Raw genomic sequence first — 22634 nt, 5'->3', positions numbered from 1 at the left:
TATTCCAGAGGAGGAAAGGGACATTGAGAAAGATGGCATGGGGTGGTGGGCAGGGCCAGTTTCTTGGGTGTGTAGTCAGTCACACAAGAAGGGTCTTATCTTTGACTAAAATGTTCTTTTGTCAGGGCCCCAAAATTCTTACCTGTTTTATCTTTTAACTTGCATTCTGCAAGTGAAGTTCATAAGACAACGAAGCATGCACGTGAGCAGAAGAGAATGGGCAATATGTGCACGCAGTTTTTTGTTACTCTATGCACACAAAACTTATAATGCCCCAGGAATACAGAATTCCTGTAGACTCATGTGCAGAGAAGCGCAGCAAGACTCAAAGCCAAGTACAAGGTGAGTGTCATGTCTGAGAAAGCTGGGGCACTGACAGCCCTGAAAGGCCATGCTTTCCATCAAACTAGAACTTTGAAACAAAAGAAACCAAGGAACTTTATTATACCCTGCCTCATTCTTACTTCTTTACTCATCAGTAAGATGGAGTATTGGTACAATGTGCACACACTAAAAAATGAAATAAAATAAAAACAATTTAGTTTGGTGCAGTTCCTGCTGTTCTAGTAGCAAATACATATTATAAGCTACAAAATATGACTGTTATAATTTCGATGATTCCACATTTAAAACTGACATTACACAATAGGAACAGTAAAATCCATGCTAATAACTTAAATTTTGCTTAAGATAGTATTACAATGTTCCCCAACCCACAATGGTATGACTTAATGATTTTTTGACTTGATGATAGTGCAAAAATGATATGCCTTCAGCAGAAACCATGCTCTGAAGGCTGAGTTTTAATATTTTTTATGAGCCAGCAAAATGCCACAGCTCCCAGTCAGCCACCCAATTTCAAGGGTAAACAACTGATACTCTACAGTGCACTATGTTGCCAGTGTTATTTGGATATTGTCTTTTGGCATGCTTAAAGTAGGCTAGGCTAAGCTATGATGTTCAGTAGGTTAGTGAGTGCATTTTTGACTTACTATTTTCAATTTATGACTTTATATGGACATAACCTCGTAAGTCGAAGAGCATCTGCAAATAGCAGAATTTTAAGACGAGAGAGAGATCGTGGAGGAAAGGAAAACTTTACATTGTTAACACCTGTAATGGCACTTTCTCCCTGCTTTTTGAACAAGGGGCCTCTCGAATTATGGTGCTGGCCCTGGTCGTGAATAATGACAGTAAGTAAGGGGAATGGCCTAAAATTATTAGGGAATAGACCCAGGAGGTCCTCATTTCCATATAATAGAAAGCAACACGCTCCTTTCAGGTTTGATTATCTTTATTGTCCCCTTCCCACAACCAGTAAAAAAATACAATCACAGGTACAAGGATCCAATTTTTAAAAATCAGAGTGCAAAGAGGGCCACAGCCCTGCCCGGGTTTAGCTTACAATATTTAGAGTGAGGCATGGGCGTGGCTAACAGGCACATCAGAAAGGTGGATTATCAAAACAAAATACGAAGGTGGTCTTTCCATCTCACAGAACCCAGCCTCATTTCCAAATGAGAGCACGAAACACATTGCACTATTTACTATATAAGTTATGAAAAACGCTGTACAGGCCCATGGCTATAAATATGGCATATAAAGAGCCGTTAGGGAATTGGTATCTACAAAGAGAGAAGGTCAGGGGTGGGCTCGGTTTGGTACCCCAACCTGTTAAGAAGGATAAGTTAGGATGGGAAAGGGCAGGATTAGGAAGTAAGGTACCACCAATCCCTCCTTCCCCAGACTAGGTCGAAGCTCACTCTCTCCAGGGAGGAGTGAGTTGTTGGGGTGTGAGGAGCAGCGGGGCTCTAGAAGGCATCTGGAACAAGAAGGACCATACCCCTTGGATGTACAGATACACAAGAACCCTACTGCCCCCTGATGATTACAGTTCTGTGGGGAGTCCAGCAAGCCTCCAGTTTCTATCCTCAGAGAAAAGTCTGGAGAGAAGGCAAGAAATTAAAGTTCATCTATATGGGAATATGGCAGAATGTTTGGAAGAGTTTCAAAACTCCAAAGCACATCTGGCTTAGATGGATGGATAAGTGGTTGGATGGAAGCTTACCAAAATCTGACCCAGTCACCTTGCACGCAGAGCAAGGAGACAGAAGTGTAAAACTGTCCTGTGCTCACGTGCTTCCTGGGACTCAAGGCAGCAGCAGTGTAGGAGACTCAAGAGAACCTGAGTCCAAGAGTAGTACTAGGCTTTAGCTACAGTCAATTTGGCTTCCAAAATAGCCAAATTAAGAAGAACCCCAGGCCCTTTTAGCAGAGAACCCATCCCCCGCCCCTCCCCCCAGGCTCGCCACTGCCTGGCTCTCACCCTCCACCTACCCAGCTCCGGAACAGGCCGTTGTTCTCTCAGGAAGATGGAGCAACAGGTGAGCTAACATGCATCCTGATCTCTCTGTAGCTTTAATGTGGCTCCCATCCCAGACACTCAAGGACACAACAGATGAAATGGACTAGCCACACATGCCCAGATGAGGAAAGCCCATGCCTGTGGTCTCCTTCGGGTCTCCAGACAATTACATTATTTCCCCCGAACCGGGCTGCTCTGGGGCAAGGACACAGGGGAGCAGCTGCCCTTGGCTGAAGCCAGTCGTCAGTAAAGAAGAGATGTCTGAGTTTTGTCCGTTAGAAAAGCATGTGTGTACGCCTATAAGAAACTCCCATAAATTCCTCCCTTGGGACTTCAGAAGATGGTTACATATGAAAATAAGTCCTATTGACCAACCCAGTGTGCGCAGGGGTGGGCGGGTATGCTCATCTCTCTAGTTGAGTTTCATCGTCTAACTCTTTTCAGTATCATTCTGCATCCTCGTGGGAGTGGAAGACCCAGGGAGAAGCAGTGGATATAAAAGTACAGTGCAGGTTGGCGCACTGTGCAAAGGGGAACGAGAGTCAGATCTGACGACGGTGACATTCCTCAGGAAGATGGAGAAAGACGTGCAGAACCAGGAGGGCGCAGGAGCATGTGAGATGCGGGCCCCTCCGCCGGCCTCCCGGCGGCCCCTACAAGGCTGTGCTCCTGGAGGCGGTGCTTGAGTCCAGGGCATCCACGGGGGACTTGGGGGCCCCGTCCTGGGCCTCTCTGACTATGGCGATGTCATTAAAGGCCTCGGGGGCCTTGACGGGGATGTCCGGCACCTCCTCCAGCTCCCGGCAGCACTTGCTGCAGCGGCAGCACGGGCAGCACAGCAGGCAGCAGAGGCGGCAGCAGAGGCGGCAGCACACGCGGCAGCAGCAGCAGCAGCGTCTCTCGCAGTAGCTGGAGTACAGGGAGACCGCGCGGTCCCAGGGCTTCAGCGAGCGCATGCACAAGGGCAGGAAGTTCCAAGTCTGGAGCTTCTTGGGCAGGACGCCCGGGCAGCGGGACTGCAGGAGCTTGAGGACCAACACCAGAAGGAGCACTAAAACGATGGGCACCCCCACGCCCACCAGCACGGGCCACCCGGCCAGCGAGAGGCCAAACACTGTCAGTGGGAACAGGAGGAAGAGGCCGATCAGGTAGAAGATGGCAAACCAGCGGTACTTAGCTGAGATGGAACCCAGCCCCTTGGCCAGGCGGATGGGCAGGCGGGTGAACGGGATTGGGTACCACAGTAAGATGCCTGAGATGTTGAAGAAAAAGTGGCACAGGGCAATCTAAAACAAGATGTTGGACAGGTGAATATAAGTGTAAAATACACACTGGATTGCAGACTTGGTTCAAAAGAGAATGCAAAATACCCACTGATTTTTTTTTTATATCAATTACATGGCGAAATGATAATGAGTTAAATACATTATTAAAATTGATTTTCCCTGTTCCATTTTAATTTTTAAAAATTGTGGCTACTAAAAAGCTTCGAATTACATGGGCGACGACTTGCATTTATATTTTATGCCCATATGTATTTCTATTGGATGGTGTGGCTTTATAATTAGATCTTTATAATAACCCAAATGAGGTAGGGATTATGGTTCCCATTTTTCAGATGAGGGAATTGATGCTCGAATTTTAGGTGACCTTTCTAAGGTCACTTAGTGTGTACACGGTGAGACAAGGATTCAAATGGCAAAGGTCTTCTTGCCCAAGGTCACATAGTTGATCCAGGAAGGAAAGGTGGCCCTGATTCTTCTTACTGCCAAGCCAAGGCCACAGGTGACCTCCCAATGTCCAGGAAGAGTTCCCCAAGAAAGGGGGCAGAGACGCAAGCGTGGTGGTCTCTGCTTCCTGAATTCTCTTTCCACCTCTATTGATTGGCCACCCCACCTTTATTTCAATAACTGCCAGTGCTGGGAGTCTCACTGCCTCTCCAAGGAGGAGATGGTTTTGCTGTTAAGCCTCCCTGTTGCTTCTCCACATCACAGTTTTGGATGTAACAGAAAAAAGCCTGGCTCTCGTTAGAAGCCATCTGCTTGCAAGGCCATGGATGGGATTGTATCTCCCCCCACACAGAGTCCCTGCCCCATGCAACATTTCCTGACCTGGAGTGAGCTCTTTAGAGTGCTGCTGGGACTGGTCAAGGCGGCCATAATGGCGGTGGTGGTGGTGCCAATGTTGGCACCCAGTGTGAGTGGGTACACCCTCTCGATGCTTATCACACCGATACCTGTGGGGAAATACAAAGCTATTAACATGAGCCCCAGGGAGGTGACAGGAGATGGGAATGGTGACCAGAAGGAGAAGCCAGGGAGAAACTCACCGATCAGTGGGGTCATCGTAGACGTGAACACCGAACTGCTCTGCACGACGAAGGTCACGGCTGCCCCCACGAGGATGGCCAGGTAGCCCGCCAACCAGGCAAAAGGAAAAGGGAAATCTGGGAGACAGAGAGATTTGTCACAATCCTTCTAGGAAGGCTCGGGTTGGAACCTAGCTGGTACCTCCATAAAAGTTGGGGTGGGGCATGAGCTCGTTTAGTGTCCCATACCATAGTCTAAAATAGCAAATTAAAAAATTCTTTCCCTCTGCATATTCAGATGGCGAAACCAAGGATGTGGGTATGTTATGAAGACAAAAACACATTCACTGGAGGTCAGAGGTTACAATTGCTGAACCCACATGTAATGGACTGAATGTTTGTATCCCCCCCACCCCCACTACCACCAAATTCAGGTTGAAACCCTTCCCCTGCAGTGTGATTGTATTAAGTATGGCCTTTGGGAGGTAATTAGGTCACGAGGGTGGAGTCCTCACAAGTGGATTAGTGCCCTTATAGAAGGGAGAGCCCTCTTCTGCTCCACTGTGTCCCCCATGTGAGGATACAGCGGACACGGCCATCTGTGGACCAGGACGTGTGTCCTCACCTGAACCTGACCTTGCTGGCACCCTGATCTTAGACCTCACGGCCTCTAGGACTGTGAGAATACATTTTTGTTGTTTAAGCCCCTCTGTCTATGGTAATTTGTTATAGCAGCTGGATTGGCTAAGACACCACCCAAATCACCATATGCCTCCTGCAAAGCTCTGAGCACTTGGTCCTCTATGCTTCCTCCTGCCCTAGTCTCCCAGCACTGCGTACCCTCCAAGTGTTTCTACCTAAGAAAAGGAGCGTCAAGAAAATACAGCAGCTTCGTAAGCCTCCCAACCCAGACCTCAGCACCTCTGGCACAGGATCAGCCCTGCATACCCAGCAGGCACCCAGAGTCACTCAGCTCACCCTCAGGACACCCTTACAACAACCCTGGGAGGTATTCTCAGCCCCATTTCACTTAGTTTTCACAGAGCGGTCATGTCCTTGGCTTGGTACGCTCTCATTGGCCAGACCACACTCAGGAGCTCCTCTTGAACACTGGAGTTACATTGGCTGCTACAAAATGTTGATGTATTTACACAGAACCACATTTTCTTCCCAAGAGTTGAAGGGAAGTGGGTCCCAGAGTGAGCATAGGTTAGACATTTCCTGAAGAAGCCTGGACACATAGGAGACCTCCCAGGAAAGAAGGCCTCTTTCACAGCTCTCTGGCTCCTTCTCAGGACCTTGCAAATGTGCAACGGAAGCTCATGCTTGCTCCCTGTGCCTACCTGAGACCAAAGAAGGTTTCAAGGGCGAATAGTGTCTAAAACTTCCATAGCTTTCTGTGTCTAAGAGGAAAACTCCAGCAGAGGCCATTGCTGGATAAGAATCTAAGGGAGCCCCCTGAGGTGGTAACAGTGATGCCAACCCCTAGAAAGCCCAGACCGGGGACAATGCACCCACCGGTATTGATGGTCTTCTTAATGATAGCAGCTACTTGTCCCTTGAGCACGGAGCCCAGGAGCTTGACGATCAGGATCAGACAGCCACAGAGCACGAACAGGGAGGTCACCAGCAGGATAACGCCGACGACAACATCCGGGAGGTTGGAATTCACAAAGATATGCTGGCCTGAGGAGACCATGGAAAGTCCTCGTTAGGGGGTTATGGACTCGTCCAGGGCCACAGATGGTTGTTGCGCCCCCAGTTTATTCCTTCCGTCTCATAGTGACAGGATCTTGGATGTCGACCGTCAGCACCCCAGACGGCATGCCCCAGCAGCTGAGGCTGAGTTTACTCACATTTGGCAATGTTCTCCTGGTAAGTCACGTTCTTGATGGTCCAGGTGTGGACACCATCCGTCCAGCAGAGGGAGGGGGAGGTGCAGTTCTCAGTCGAGGGGACGGTCACATTCACCTGAGTCTGGGTGGCAAACATGAGAAATGGAGTGCATCATCCATAACACTCATTTTTGATGGGGGTTAGGGAGAGACACGCATCAATGTGTGTATTTGTAAGCGTGACACACTGTTTCCAGGGGTCCATCCATAAATGGGAACAGACGTGACCAGAGACAAGCTAAAAGACGTGAAAATAGTGACAAGCCGGAAATAGCGTATGTGTGGTGTGAAATGGGGCAAAAGGCAGTCTGTTCTACTTATTGTAGTAGTCTGTCTGTCCATCCAGCATTCAAGGACTCGTTTCCTAAAGGATTCTCACTGGCCAGTTTTAACTTTTCGGACATCCCCGATGTTTCTTTTCCTTTACCTTTTATTTGCCCACTTTGAAGGAAGGGATTTGCTTAAAGTACCGATGCAAGAGTTCACCTGCCCAGCTATATTCTTAGAAACTTACCACGGTGGTTAGAGTTTTACACCAGATCTTGATCAGACTCATGTTTTGGGCTGCTGAATCTTGCATTGCAATTTGGTTGATGACAGTTTGATTCAGCTGAGGAAGGCAATGCACAGAAGAGAGTCAGTACAATCTCAGAACGGACGTAAGAAGGGGTTCTACACAGGGGCTGCTATAAAGAGGGGCTCAGAAGACGAGAACAGACTGAGCTGAGCCCCTGCAGAAGTGAGCTGAGACTCACTCTATCTGCACTCCCAGGGGGAAGACCAGCAAGCACTTGATAAATTGTAGTAACAGTGAACTGGTATCTAGAAAGCATGTAGATAATCACTGGATGACTGAATGACAGAGAAAACCAGAAGGCAAAATGAAGAATCAAGGTCCAAGCTGGCCTTTCTCCCCACAGCAACATCCATAAAGCCTTCTTTCATTTTAATAATATGGACAGACCCCTAGTGAGCAGAGAGGGGAGGTGGAAGAGAAGGGCGGTAACCTTCCCCTTTGGCTAGAAGTAGGATAATACCTTTATCAGTGAGACCACTGGCGCTGAGGTCAGTAGTTGGGACAAAGTGTCCAATAGACATTCCTTGAGTCTTGAGAAGCACTCACCACCCTCCACTCCCATTGCAATAAAGATGACACACGTGTTGAAGTTAAGGACACAAAAAAGGCCAATTACTGGACCAAGTGTCCCCGGTTCTGTTCTTTGCCTTTTGCAGGGGCAGACAAACAGCAGTGTTTATAGAGCCCTGTCCTTCCCCGGCTGCGTGGGGGGAGGGGGAGGTGAAGGGGGAGGGGGTGAGCCCTCTTCTCAGAAGAAACCTAAGTTACCTCGATAATTTTCTTTGTGACAGGATCCGTGATGACTTTCAGAAGTGCTGGGGCGTCTTCTCCACTCTTGAAATGGAAGGACTCCACCACCAGGTTGGTCAGTAACTCCAGGTAACTGGTGGCAGCCTCCAAGGGCAGGAGCACCAGCACGGAGAGCCAGTTGAAGAAGTCATGGACAGTGGCCCCCGCGAAAGCCCTGTAGAAGGAAACCCCGCCAAGCCATCAGCCCCGTGCGTCAATGCGTGAGCGGGCACCCGTCTAGACGGGCCATTACTTGCATCGTCTGCCAGGTGCCAGCTATCTGGGTACAGAGATGTGCACAATCTGATTTTCATTCTCACAGCAACCCCCAAAGTGGGTGTTATTACTCTCTCCATCTGACAGAGGAGGAAACAGGGCTGGCATAGGGAACGGGTCGACCACTGCGTGGGCACCGCCCAGGCCCCTTGTCTTCCACTGCTAGGCAGGGCCTTTCCCCTCGGACCAGATAGCAGTTTTCTCCACTGGGATAAAGGGAGCCAGACGTGTTATAGCAGCAACAGTAAGCTCAGCATCAACGCCACTTGTGAACCGTACATATCGATGACAACCTTCCTTGGGAGGTTGGGGACCAGCACAAGGGTAAACACCAAAGCCCTCCATACCCAAGTGAATTCTTAAATTTTTTTTTTTTAATATCTTGAGACTCCGATGTAACATTTGAACAGTCTCTACAAGAAACAAGGCTAATATATAACAAAATTTTCATTTATCTTGTCCTCGGTGGAAAAAGTTTTCCTTTAAGAAGGTGACTTAAGACATTTTCATAAGCTGCTGATATAAAGTGATAAATATTTCTTAGTAGTTTGGCAAGATGTTTTCAGAGTCTTACAGGTTTTTTATATAGTAATTGTTCTAGGGATCTACCTAAGGACATAATCCAAACCACCAAGAAAGAAAATCCCCAATGATGTTACTGAAAGCAATCTATTCTAAATATCCCAAACAGGGCATAAGCAAGGTCACCAATATTCCTATGTGCTGGTACCTTCATAGATTGCATGTTTCTCTTTCATAAGTTATCCAGAGGCAGAAAATTATGTGACAGTAAAAAGAACACAAAATCTGAATAAGAAAGCCTTGAGTCCCAGCCATGTCTCAGTGAAGTCACTTAACCTCATACCTCATTTCTACGTTGATAAAATGGGGCATAGAAAGGCCTACTCTGCTTGCGAAGGTCAGATTAGCGAATGCCATGGATAATGTGTATTGATTTGACCCTCGGCACATTTCTTCAGGGACACAAGAAAGAGTGGGGACGTTTGCTGGCCCCGCAGCCTGTCGAAGGCCATGGCCTGAACCACACAGTAAGCGCGTCGTGTAGACAAAGCTGATGTTGCAGTTTTAATAAGCAAAAAAGTCTGTCACCTGTTAGAAGAGAGGCTAGGAAATGTGCTTAACTTCCACATTAACATTTCGGAAAAAGGATTGATTCCCTTTGTCTGGATCCAACCTGCCCCATTTTCACATCTTATGCATCCGCAGAAGCTACATTTTGCCTTTTTCTGGCAAGTGAAGAACAAAGAAAAAGTGGCATGGGTTCAGCTGGCCGAAAATGGAAGCTTCAGGGTGTAATTATTTCTGACTAAGCAGGACAGCGAATCCTGACCCAGCTGGCCTTGTTTGAACTCCACCACGCTGCAGGTCGGCTCCCAGCTCGGGCTTGCATTCGGGGAGTCCTGACGGTGCCAGGCGCCTTGCTAAGCATTCACCTGTAGGACTGTGTTTACTCCGTTAGGCAATACAGTGGTGTTGACACCCTTATTCTCCCTGCTATGCAGATCAGGGGGCTGCGCAGGATGTGATCCCTTCCCCCAGCTGCACCCCACTGTGGCCAGCTCTAAGCGCTCCAGGATGACAAGCATGTTCTTATTGGCTCAAGGTTGTTATGACAACCTGGCCAAAACCGATGAGCCTGATGGTGGCAAACGCCAGTTCTGAGCCTCCTACCTTCTGAACACATTCCGGTCTCCCGCCTGCATGAGCGCCACGAGAGTGTTGGTGATCGAGGTCCCAATGTTGGCCCCCATGATAATGGGGATGGCAGCTTTCACGGTCAGCACTGGAGTGTAGAAAACAGTGCGTTAGTTAGCAAGTTTTGGAAGGAAGCTTGGTCATGCTCCTATGTGCCCCAAGGCCTGCTGAACTCATCAGCGCCCCCCGCAGCAGCACCTCTTATCCTCTTTGGGTTCTGCACCTGGCAGTAAATCTGAGGAAAACTACAGCAACTCACCATAGAAAGGCATGGGGACCAAAAAGATTTTAGCGCAAAATTTCAGGGAACCCTTAGACCCTATGAAGCCCTTCTGTGGGCCCTAGTTTCGAAGTGCCTTTCTGAATTCTTAGATGTAAGGCCACCTTAAAGGAGACCAGAAGACAGTGTTTAAGGACTTGCGCTATTTATTATGGCAAAGTCCTGGCAGTATAGTTTCTTTTTCTAACAAAACTTGTATACCGCCACAACGTGTTGAAATACATGACAGTATTTTAAAGTAATACCTTTTCCTAATTTGGCCCAGAAAAGGCTCTAGTTAATTGTGGCTAAAATGCTGGCTTGGGCTGAAAATTCACCTGTTCAAACTGGTCCCATTTACAGAGTCTGTCTTAACTAAGCCAGAGCAAATATCGGGCAGGTTCGAGTTTGGGATGCCAGCTCCCCAAGCTCAGGTGTACCAAAGCTAATGTGTGATGTGGTTAGATGTCTTTATTCTTGCCACTGAGAGCCGTGATGGAAATGTCCTGTATCTGCGCTGCCCAATAGGACAGCCTCTAGCCACACGTGACCACGGACCCCCTGACATATAGCTAGCTCAACTGAGCAACTGGGTTTTCTATTTTAAACTAAAATCGAGATTTTAAATATAATTAAATAGCCACATATGCTAGCGGCAGCCGGACTGGATAGTACAGTTCTAAATAATTCAGAGTCTTCAAGCATCGGGGCCTATTTTCAGATTCGGTTATGAAAATGGAAAGAGGAGGCTGTCTGTGACCCGGAGTGGAACACGTCATAGTTGGACAACAAAGGAGAATAACGGTGACAGTCACGTTCGCAGTAATTCCCAGGCTCCCTAGCTGCAAAGGCGAGGAACGTCTGGGCTCGTGGGTGCCTGGACTCACGCGAGGAGGCCACCATACTGACGACAATGGAGGTGGAGGTGCTAGAGCTCTGCACCATGACGGTCACCAGCACCCCAATCATCAGCCCCGCCACGGGGTTGGACATAATAGAGTTGTTGCTGAAGAACTGCCCGGCCACTTTCCCTGGATAAAAGAAACATGGTCACATCACAGGTTAGGTTGGGCGCACGGAGTGCCCAAGTCTCCAGCCAGGGCCAACGCTGACTATGCGTCGGAGAGCACAGCCTCTGGCCCTGCTGGTACCTATGGCATCTTGCTTCCTCATGCATCTTCTCAGCACCGCCCTGATGCCTTGAGACATGCCCTGTCCCACTCCCCAGAGCCTCGTTCATTTTTTTCCCTTCACTGTGCACGCCCCCTTCAGCCACTCCATCCGCAAGCCCTCCTCTAGCCTCTTCTGATCCTGAACCTGAACCTGGCCTCATCTATGTACTCGGCCCAATGGGTGCCAGTGAATCTCCCGATGTCCTATTTCCTATCGGGGATGTATTCCTGATTCCTAGGATTTATCTTCCAGGAGTGGATCTTCTCAATTCACCCTCCACCCCAGCCCTGAATCCTCAGCCCCAGCCTCAGCCTGTAATTGAATACTGGGGCTGTCATTTTTGAGAGTATACCTCTGAGACCATCTATCCATTCCCTGCTCCATTTTATAAAGATGACCGAGGTCCAGAGAGTGACCTGTCTGACATACTCAGAGAGCAAAGCCTCTTGCTGATTCTGCCTTGGACCAGAGGAACCACAAGCGGCATCCAGAGAGTCAGTAAGTCCCTCATGCTCTCCCACAAGTGCTCCCTTCCCAAATTCTCCCAGGTCACAAAGATGAGCTCGCAAGAGAGGCGCCAGTGGGGGTAAAAATCCAGTCCTCTGCATCACACGGCCCTGAGTTTGAATCTCACTGTGCCAATTTCAGGCTGTGAACCTCAGGCCCCATCTCTGAGCCCGGCTCCTCTCTAGAAATGGGAAGGGCTTTAAAAGGACAGTGTCGCTGAAAATGCCTGTACCCAGGAGGCACTCAAAGTGTGAGCGACCAGTGTTGTCACCCATTTTGGGGACACAGGAGACCAAGCACATGGTGATTTCACTTCTGGGTTCTCCTCGCTCTGCACAGCTATACTCAGTTCTGGGAGATGTTTAGACATTTCCTGCTCTGGATGCAGATACCCCCATGCCGGGGCCCCTGGTTCTCCAGCAAGGTCCAGCTTTGATTTCTGTAGTTCCTCTGGCCTAAGGGAACATTCTTATCCAATACTCCCCCCTTAGGTGGGGAGGCCCAAAGAAAAGTGGGATCCCTTAGATAAATGTCCAGGCTTTGTGGACAAAGGAGAGGCTGAAAGCTTGGAACTGGCTCCAGCCCTGGCCTTAGCCACTTCAGCCAGGCCCTCAGTTTTTTCCTCTGTGAAATGGGGCACGTGACTTCACATGATCTGAGTGGCTTCTGGTCCTAAAATGCAGCTGAAGAGGGCTGGCTGAGTTGTGAGGGTGAGGGTCTGGACCGAATGAGAACAGCCCCCACCCCCCGACCTTTGACCCTTTCGTTCATACCTCCGACCAGCTGGAAGGCACTGCTGAGAACATCCAGGGAGCATACGAACAAGTAGAGGAAACCCAGAAGCAGAATGAATTTCCCAATCCCTTGGAAAACACACAGGACCTTCCCTTTGGTGTCTCTCTCTGTGGGAGAGGAAAAGGTACGGAGGCTTTTAGTGTCTGAAACACTGAGAAGTTCGGCAATGAGCTCGGTACTCCCCCACCCCACCCCCCTTCCCAGCCAGAGAGCTGTGAGCAAGGCCCAGAGGTGGGCCACGGCTGCCGTTGCAAAGCAATTACCACGATAGTCCATTTAGTTGAAACCCATGGTGAAGTGTCTCATCAGGCTTTGCACTGGGGAGGAGGGGTTCAGTGTGGTCTGGAGACAGGCAAACTAAGGCTCCATGCTCAGCTGAGCCAGTGTCGCTGAGTGAGGCAGTGAAGGGCGCTTACCACCTGCTCAAGTGTGGGGTCAGAGATAATGGCTCTCCTAACTGCCTTGAGAACAGCGCAGACTTATTTCCTAGAAAGTGGCTGCAAGGTAGCAATCACAGCCTCCATTTAGAAAACCATTTGCTTTTAAAAGTGGTTCTCACCTCCTCCCTCCCAGCTGTGTGATCTGCAGCCAGAACCTGGCCCTGGACAAATGCAGCATTTGCCTACACCCCGGCTATTCTGGCCATACAGTCTCCGTCTTCCGGAAGCCTTTTTTGATGCACACCCACCCGGCTCTCAGAGCCGGGGCCTCGTCTGTTTTCTGCTGTAGCCACAACCTTCACAGTACCCAGGACCAGCACACATTGGATTATAAGGACCAGCAGGAGTCAGGCTTGGCCATAACCTCAGCGCTGGCACGTTCGCTGAATGAAAGAAAAAAAATCAAACCTTTCCGCAATCACCCCATGTTTTGATTCTAAGCCTCCAAAAGTGCTGGGTGACAACCCTAGCCAGGGTCTGCATTCAAAGGGCATTGGAACAACAAAAAGCTCTGCAGTGGTGAACTCAGTCCCTTCTGCCTGCTCCAGCTGGCCTCATTTTTACCTGACCACTTGATACCCTTTTGCTTAAGCTCGGGTAGATCCCAGGGGTCTTCCACCTCTGTGGGTTCCGCTTTGGGCTCCTCTATCAGTGCCGCGGTGGAGCGGGATGGCAGAAGTCCAGTCTTGGTTACAGAGGTCCCGGTGTCATCTGCACCAACAAACAGCAAAGGCCAGGAGGAATGAGGAACCAAGCCTGAGTCTCCTGGGGGTCCCCGCGCAAGGCCAGCCTGGGGCCACATGAGCGGCACTTACTTTCATTGGTCTCCTTTTCTTTCACAGCCGTGGTTGACTGTTGAGTAGTGGCCCCTTCGATGTAGTTATCGGGGTCTTGCTGGGCATTCTCCAGCTCAGGCCAAGGAGCCATGGTCTGTGGACGGGAAAACAGAGCTTAAAGATGCAGACGCTGAAGGAGGTGCACTCAGTTGCCATGACAGGGAGAACCAGTAGTTGCAAAGATTTGGAGAAGCGGAGGGGAGCGGAAGAGGAGCGTGCTGTACCTGCTGAGTGTAGACTCTAAGCACCATATTGCACGCCTGTGCAGGCCTCCTCCAACCACTCACTGGCTGTCACTCAATCAGACCACATCTGTCAGCGTTCCTCCAGCCTAGTCTCTCACCTATCTATCAGTTGCACCGTCTTTGATTTCTCTAACTTCTATCTCCCCCTCTGTCAGAAAGCAAATGCAAACTCATCCGTCTTTATCAACTCCCGGTATGCCAAGTCTTCACAATGCTCTAAGGGGCTCCCAGTAGTCTTACTATATATGGTCACATACATTCTATCTGCTCTACCTACCATTGACCCTTCTGTGAGTAGCATGACACATGGACCTGGTTCAAATCGCATTATCGATCCGTTATCAATGGGTATGCGTTTAGGCAAGTCCCTTTATGCCTCTGAGAAAACGTGTTGGTTTCTCCACGTATACAACGGAGATCATTCTTCATAGTTCGTAAGGTTATGAGATTAATGGTGATACCTATGACAGTGCCTCTCACCAAGCAGGCATCCAATAAATAGTCGCAATTCTACTATGCCATGCCGCCTGGATTCATGGTCCTTTGTCAGAACCTAATTCTTTACAGGCTTCGATAGAGACTTCTTCAGAAGCCGTTTTCTCTACAAAGCCTCTCAGTTACGTGGAGAAGAAGCGTAGCTCTTGACACCATCTGAGAGTCCACCCTTTGCGGTCCTTGTCCTTTGGCACACATTAGACAACACAAGTCCTAAGGATCGGAGCAAACAATGAGCAAACGATACGCAGAAGAGAAAGTCACCATAAAATAGGTACGAAATAAAGGTCAGCCTCATCGGTAACCAAAGATATGCAGATAAGTTCCAATTATTAAATTAGCAAATACGTTTTAGGTATAACATGCCATGGTGGAGGAGACGCACCGAAGGAAGCCCTGAAAAACAGTCGGCATACGTGTTCCGTACATCTCCGACCCAGCAACGTCATTTCTAGGAACTGCAAACCTAGGAATATTTCTCACAGAAAATCAAAAATACCTGCCTTGCTCCGATCGCCTCTTTGGAAAGCATTTCCCAGAACCTGGGTCTGCGTCCTTCCCATTTCTTTGAATGGATCTCATTTCGCTTACCAGAATATAAGCACTACTACCGAAGAATGGGGTTTACGCTGTTTATGACCCGCTGAGTTATTAGGGGGCCTTGACGAGTTTACTTCTGTACAGTACTTAGAACAGTTCGACAAATTGGTTAGTGTCACCCCTTAGCAGCTCTGAGGGGTTCTGGTTATTCCCATTTCATAGATGAGGAAAGGGAAGCACCCAGGGGCGAAGCCACTTGGCCCAAGGCTATTGGCACAGTGAGAATTTCTGACTCCAGAGCCTGTGCTTGGCTTTTCATTACAGCCCGACCTGGGACACTCAAAGGAGTGAGTCATGCATTATTAGCATCAAAAGTGAGATGTATCCGATAAAGGCCCAGTGCTAGGCAAAGGGAAAAGACACTTCAATGCTCAGTGGAGGAAGCAAGTCAGTCTCCCCCTTACTTTATATAGAATCCAGGGAAGTGAGGGCTCCAGGATTGTGGTCTCTAGGAACCTCCCACCCCCGATATTTGTACAAAAGCATCCAACCTGCATTTGAACCTCTAGGCCTCCTATCCGCACCCCGAACCTTCCTCTCTAGTGCTACAGAACTTTCCTGTTGGCGTGATTCCTGCTAGCATCCTCCCAGAGTCTCGAAGTCCTCTCCTACAGCACCACAATCAGCCAGGAACAGGGTCCGCTGCTTGTATCTGGGAGCATCTTGGTTTTGGTCTGTGGTTCCTGGCGTCACCTCCCCAGTCTGGGCCTCAGCACCTCCTGCCTGGACCAATGAGGCAGCTGTTTACCTGTTTTGGCCCCCAGTGTCTCTCCACTGGCTAATTCTGATTCACAGCAGTGACCTCGTAGAAGCCTCGCCTCTGCTCTTGCCCAGGAAGCACCCCCAGATGCCAGTATTTCCTCTCCCTTTGTTTTGACAGCTAACCGTATTTCCAGACATTGCCAAATGTCCCTTGGAGGTCGAGAACTGGAGTTAGGAGACTGGAATTTAGATCCTCCCTGTCTTGGGTTCAAGTCTCAGTTTTGCCATTTACCGTGTGACTCTGGGCTAGTTGCTTTGCCTCTCCGTCTCCCCAGATGTTAAATGAGGATAGCAATGCCTACGAAGGGTTATTGTGATGGTTAAGTGTGTTATGTTTTAAGTTCTCAGAACAGTGCCTGGCACATTATAAACTTTATGTGATTATCAGCTTCTTACTAAACAAGCATGGATATTATAGTATAGAATATGAGGTTTATATAAATTAAACAGGACAGAAAGTTATTTGAGCTTGCAACAGGCTATTCTAGGCTACTCACAGACCTCCAGAGGTTCATATACCTGGCTCTCTGCTCTTAAAGAAACAATTTGAAATTGTTATTGCCTTTCTCTTACAATCTTAATTTACTCTAGAATTATTCTCTTATCTCTTATGCACATTTATATTGCCTTCTCTACTAGAATTTAAGTTGTAGAGGGCAGTAACCATCTGTCTTGCTTTTTTGGTACATAGTAGGCACTTTACATGTGTGAATGGAGGTGTCAACACAGAGGGTTTGCTGAAGGAGTGCACTCGATCTGTGTTGATCAAGACTAGGAAATACAATCAAGCCTGAATCTTACCAGTGGGTGGCTGATCCTTCTCACTATATGCAAGTTGGTTTGGCCAAAGTCTGATGGATAGAGCAAATCAAGAAACTGCAACTTGGATGTCACCTCCCGGCAGGGCCTCCCCTGTCACCTGTCCCATTCAGGTGACTCCAGCCTGGGCATCTGCTCAGGGGACTTTATTCCAGTGGTCTAATGGGAGAAAGGATGGACCTTTGGACCTGAGTGTACTGACAACCTGTTTGGTCTGGGATGTCCTGTCCTTGTGGACAGCGCATTTTAGAAAGCAGTACAGAGTAAGGATGATTATTTGCCTCTTATTTAAATTATGTTTCAGCGACTGAATTTCTCTCAACCATTTTCTTTCAAGGATTGAACACAAAGTGTCTAGCAAATACAGAAATACTTTTTCCTGGTCCAGCTGCCAAGTGGTTTATAATAGTAGAAGCAGCGCAATGGGCAGGTTCCCAGCAGAAAGGGAGCGGGATGCGATGGGAGGGCCTTGCATGCATCCTTACTGTGCGAGGCCTGGGCTGCTGCATTCACTGAGAGATCCTCATTTACTCCCCAAAAAGCCAAGGAAAATTTCTACCGAATGTCTCTAATCTTCCTTGGAAATCCTGTTTTCCCTAATCTGAGTGCAATCATTTGTTTTAAGGCCATTTCCTCTTTACCAACACTTCCCTGATGAAGCAATCATTTCCCCTCACACAGCACTTCATTTTTTTGGTGCATCCGCCTAACGCCAACATTTCTCGGGTGTTCACTGTACCTTGAGGTACGGAAAGAAGGCACGATCCACACACCTAAGCACTGCCTAAGGTGTAGGCAGTGGGGAGAGCCGTCTGACCCAGCCCAGAACCCTCTGGACCTGCTGGCCACTCCCCTCCTGGCTTCCTCCAACCCCAAGAGCTGCTCCTCTCTGGACCTGGGAAGTGGGCAAATGGCACGACCCCCCCCCCCCCCCGGCAGCCGACCACTATACTCAGCAATGCAAGCACACAGGCCCCGTTCCTTCGGCCCTCCGGGTCAGCGGCCATCAAAATCTCAGCTTTCTGTGCAGGCTGACCCTGTACAGATCTGGAGTAAGAGGCAGGACTGGGGCAAACTCCCCACAACCGGCCCTGAGCCCAGGCCCCCGGAGTTGCCACTTCTGCCAATACCATAGAGCCTGGCACACAGCTTAGGAGAGAACCACACCGTGGGTCCGGGCCGGCTCTGTGGAGTCCTGCTGCTCCCTGCGTGCAACCCTGAGCCCCTCCGAGCAAGCCTGAGTTTCATCATCTCAATCATGGGCCGCCACTTCCCTCACTGTCGTAGGACTAATACATTCGTGAGTGTAGGTGAGGCCCTGAGCACAGCACCTGGCAGAGGCAGCACTCAACTTTGTGAAATGAATTCCTCATGAACAATGAATGGACTGAACTCTGATTTGCCCTGGGCCACAAGACCTTCATCTCAGTGCTCAGCACGGCGGACCCTCTGTTAATATCTGTGTGATAAATGAACCCAAAGCACGTGAGATGAGAAGGGAGCTAACATTTGTTTCGTGTCAGGGGAGTGTCCTATGTAATCTGTGACCTCATTAAGTGTTATAACGAAGCACAGAGAAATAAGTCCCACAGCTACCTAGGGATGAGAAGTCAGGATTTGAATAGCTGGTTCCAAAGCTGGGGGGTCTTTCCATAGACTTCATGGCCAGGGGCGAAGACACAGGGAGGAGGAATCTCTGGGACCTCAAAATAGCAGGGCACCCAGGAGCCTCAGATCCAGGCTCAGGGAGGGCACTGAGGGCTCCTGGGAGAGCTTGCCTCTCGGCAGGGGTCACTCCTGCCTCAGATGGCTGAGTGCACTCCTGCATTCGGATGGCCAGAAATGCCAGCCAAGAATGCTCTAATGACAGGCTGCTGCTCAGTTCCCACAAAGCCTCTGGCATACCGGAGATCTGGATTCAGCATACACCAAGCCTTTCAGAGTCCCGACTGAGCAGGAGGAGACACTGAATGGGCCAGACAAAGGAAGGAGCCAGCATCTGCGGCCACTACTCCCAGGGGTGTGGCAGACATTGGCATGTTTGGAACCTGCTTCCCTAGGGAGGAGCTTTAAGGACCTTAAAGCAGTAAAGCAGGGCCCCTCTGAAGGCTTTCTCCCACCCCCACACCCATGATCCAACTGTTCCTTCTCCCCGCCTTCCCCCAAGGCCACACTCCTACACAGGGTTGCCGCCTGCCACAGAAGCAGAGAAGGCGTCCATTGGGGAGGCTTAGTTCTAATTCCAAGGAAGATGTTCTTAATGCGCAGGCAGAAGGTCAGGTTACCCTCACGCGTCTGCTCCCTTGCTCCTCATCACTGTCCCTCCTATGGAGCTGGCTGTGGAGACAGCCCTGTGGCTCAATTTCCAGCATCGACCGATGCACCCAATGCCAAGAGGAACTCTTGCAGGCTAAGGGCAGGAAACTTCTTGGCCCTTCTGAGACCTGGGTACCAGGGAAATGTGGAGCACCTGGCAGTCACCCAACCCCTATGCTCCGCATCATCTGGCCTCCCCAACCAGGATCTGGTCTGGGGCCACCTGTGCTTTCAGATGGCCAGCAGCCAGCCCAGGGCTATCAAAGAAGTGGGGAGGAGGTGGGACAGGGCAGCATCCTGCAGATGACCGAGACGCACACTCTCCCGCCAGGCGGTGGCCTCTAAGAACACAGGAGGGCGACCTCTGGAGCCCACGCATGCAGGGCAGCATTGGCACTTAGCAGCCGGACAAATGCTTGAGCGCTCTGCGGCGGACATTGCTGTAAGCCCTGTACACAAATTACCTCACCGAACCCCACGTGCACTTTACATAGTTCTGCAAATTTATGAACTTCAGTGAAGTATTTATACTTTAGTACCAATGTCATCCCCATTCTATAGGAGGCCACCAAAGCACAAAGGACCTGACTGCACCCTGTGCCTTCAGAGACAATTCAGATTCAGTCTGATTCCAACGTGCATAGCTGCTCAAGTATTACTTTCTTATACTTTGAAAAAATGACCAAGACTTCAAAGAGTTCTTAGGCTTCCTTTAGCCATCATAAGGCAATATAATCCCCCAAAACACGGTGATGCTGGGAGGGACCTGTGTGGGACAGGAGACAGGGAATCGGTTGGCCCAGTTTTTGCTGACAAATGGCTTAGTTTAGACTTTTGATTTGCAGCAATAGGATTTTAGAAGACATTTACCCTCTCTTGAAACTAGGGCCCCATTGCCAAACCGCACCTTCAGTGTGCTTGGTATTTATAATATTTTAAATAAGTTCTGTGATTAACATATTAATTATTGTACATTATAGTTGCGGGGCTAAAAAGGCTAATTTATAAGAATAAACTCTGCAATCTTTTTGCAGCCCTATTTTGCTTTTTTTTTTTTTTTTGATTAACTGGGATGAATTAATTACCCGGGATGTCCTGACTACTAGCACTGTACTTGACACTGCCATTCTGTCCCCAAAGTGCAGGCGAGAGGATGAGGGAGAGGAGAGTGAGGTGGAAAGTAGCCAGAAATGATAGTAAGTTTATTCCAAATCACTGATCCCAAGAAGCTTTTTTTTCCTTCATTAAATTGAACTCAGGCTATTTTTGTCGGCTTTGTGTCTAATGGCAGTAATCCAGACGTCTGTCCGTCTTCCCACTGCTGGAGACTTCTTTCAGTGAGATGGTTGAGTGATTTGGGTGGATTTTTACAGGAGTAATTTGTTTCAACATTCAAACCTTTTACAAAGCCTTCCCTTCTTGCCACCGGTTCCCAAAGTTACGAAAACAAAAAAAATAAAGAAGAGATCATTATCAGGTGGTCAGCTGGCACAGAGATTCAAGCACTCTTAACAATCCGAAACAATGGCCACTCCTATCGAGGTCCAACTTTCTCAAGAATACCCAACCAAGAACAGGTTATAAAGAACTCCAGCACCGGGCGGGGGAGGAGGGACAAACAGGGCTCGAGCAGGCCGCCAACACAGACATGTCTTGGTGACCCTAAACAGGGAGAAGGAGTCCAAGCAAGGAAATGCACGAGCTGCCTGCATGAAATCCACATGTTTCAGAAAGCGGCCGCCTTGCTACAGAAAACAGATTCTAACTTACTTCACTTCAGTGCCAGCCGCCCATGGCAGGCGTCTGCCCCAGGGGGGCGGGGGCGGGGGGGATCTGAAGACTGAATTAACTCCATCCCGCCTCTCTTCCTGGCCTGCAGATGCTCAGCCCCCGCCCCCCCACCCGCATCGAAGCTGCACCTGTGCACATCTCCTTGCGAGCTGGTCTGGTACCCTCAAAACACCCCAAAACTGTGGGCTCTGTTCTACTGAGAGAAACTTTAGGACAGGCCAGCCCATTACTGACAGCCACCTGCCTTGATGGGACCAGCAAACAAACGAGGATTGTATCTTGCAGTCACTTTAGATAACGAACTCCGCAAACAGGAATAGCATGTGGAAGTCACGCTGGGGTGGAGGGTGTGCAGCCCTGGGCGGCCACACAGACCTAGGCATTTCAGCTCAGGAAAAACTGAGCTGGTTCTGTTCTTGTAAAGAGACGCTAAGGCCCAGGAGCTCGCAGAGACCTGCCTTAGATCACACAGCTAGTTAGTGACTAAAAAGAGCCCAGGTCTCCTCATTCCTACTGGCACCTCCTTTCCTGTTTTTCCTCCCCAAACCACGGACCCTGAAACACCTGTAATTTTTAAAATCCCCCATGTGCGGCTCGTTAATTACACCGCCAGCAGCAATAGTGGAATCACAGGACTTGTAATAATAGCAATAGCAGTAACATTAAGAGGAAAAAAAAAATCGGAAAATTTATTATTTTTTCTCTTCTGCAGCCCAAAGCCATCCAAGTTCCTTGAGGTCAGCATCAAGGGATATCTAAAAGAATTAGGTAAATTAATTAAAAGTAAATCAAGCTTCTTTCAAGAGCGAGAAGGGAGCAGGAAGCGCCCTTGCCCCGGCGGGAGTACTCACCAGCGCTCCCTGCGCAGGTAATGGACTGAAGGAGACACCCAGGTGAAGCGCAGCGCCCGGGTATATATAGCCCAGGTGTTGCGCAAAGCGGCCGGCGGCGGCTGCTGTCATCACGCCCCTCGCACATTCCAGGACCGCCTGCCGCCGCCGGAGCGCTGCCTACCTGCCGGCTTAATGAGCCCATCACGACCTCGCCCGCCGCGCCAAGGAAGGAAAGGCGGCCAGGTAGCGGGGAGAAAGCTCGGCAGCTCCCCTGGGCGTCCCAATGACGGCTGGCGTGCCCTCCTCGGCCCCGACGCGGGCGGCCAGAGATCCCGGCACACACGGAGGCGAGTGGGGCTCCCCGTCTCCAACCTTCCTCTTCCCCAAGCACCCGATGCTTCTAGTGTAGCTCCCCTGGGGCTGAAGAGGTCAGATAAAAGCCAACTGGAAACTCAGGGGCAAAGCCTTCCAAAACAAAGCCGGGATTGTTCAGCCTTATCTGTTTTAGCGGCCTGGACCAGCAGGCAGTCACTTGGCCAGCTGGAGCAGCCCTGGGTCTGTGACAGGACAGCGAGCCGGCTGGCTGGCCGAGCTGGGCTGAGGGAGGGTGGGGGTGCTCTCACCAGGAGAACCGCTTCCCAGCAGCCTGTCCCTGCTTGGGCAAACCACAGCCCTTATTCCCCCTTCTGCTCTGCCCTTTGTGTTCCCCATCCTCCATCCCGACTGTGAGAAGGCCTGGCCTAGGCAGAGCCCAGCACCACGCTAATCATAACAGCAACCCCCCGTTGTGCCGGCAGACATTTCTCCGGGTGCCCACGTGAACGCCCTCCCTGGGCT

At 49.7% G+C, this 22634-nt stretch overlaps 1 protein-coding gene across 1 annotated transcript; it reads right to left on the bottom strand.

Annotated features, from left to right (window-relative positions):
- Positions 1-1276: 1276 nt before the first annotated feature.
- SLC34A2 (solute carrier family 34 member 2) lies at positions 1277-21938 on the bottom strand. The gene is made up of 13 exons (XM_016154802.2): positions 21816-21938; positions 13916-14030; positions 13665-13811; positions 12639-12767; positions 11073-11216; positions 9903-10014; positions 7914-8109; positions 7083-7178; positions 6530-6650; positions 6192-6359; positions 4695-4811; positions 4477-4601; positions 1277-3651 (listed from the first exon to the last, which is right to left on the bottom strand). The coding sequence occupies exons 1-13, from the start codon at positions 21924-21926 to the stop codon at positions 3019-3021; spliced, it is 2214 nt and encodes a 737-aa protein (XP_016010288.2). The 5' UTR covers positions 21927-21938; the 3' UTR covers positions 1277-3018.
- Positions 21939-22634: the final 696 nt, after the last annotated feature.

The sequence above is a fragment of the Rousettus aegyptiacus genome, unplaced genomic scaffold, assembly GCF_014176215.1.
Source record: "Rousettus aegyptiacus isolate mRouAeg1 unplaced genomic scaffold, mRouAeg1.p scaffold_m13_p_10, whole genome shotgun sequence".
Classification (NCBI taxonomy): Eukaryota; Metazoa; Chordata; class Mammalia; order Chiroptera; family Pteropodidae; genus Rousettus; species Rousettus aegyptiacus.
This window is presented reverse-complemented; position numbering and strand designations above follow the sequence as displayed.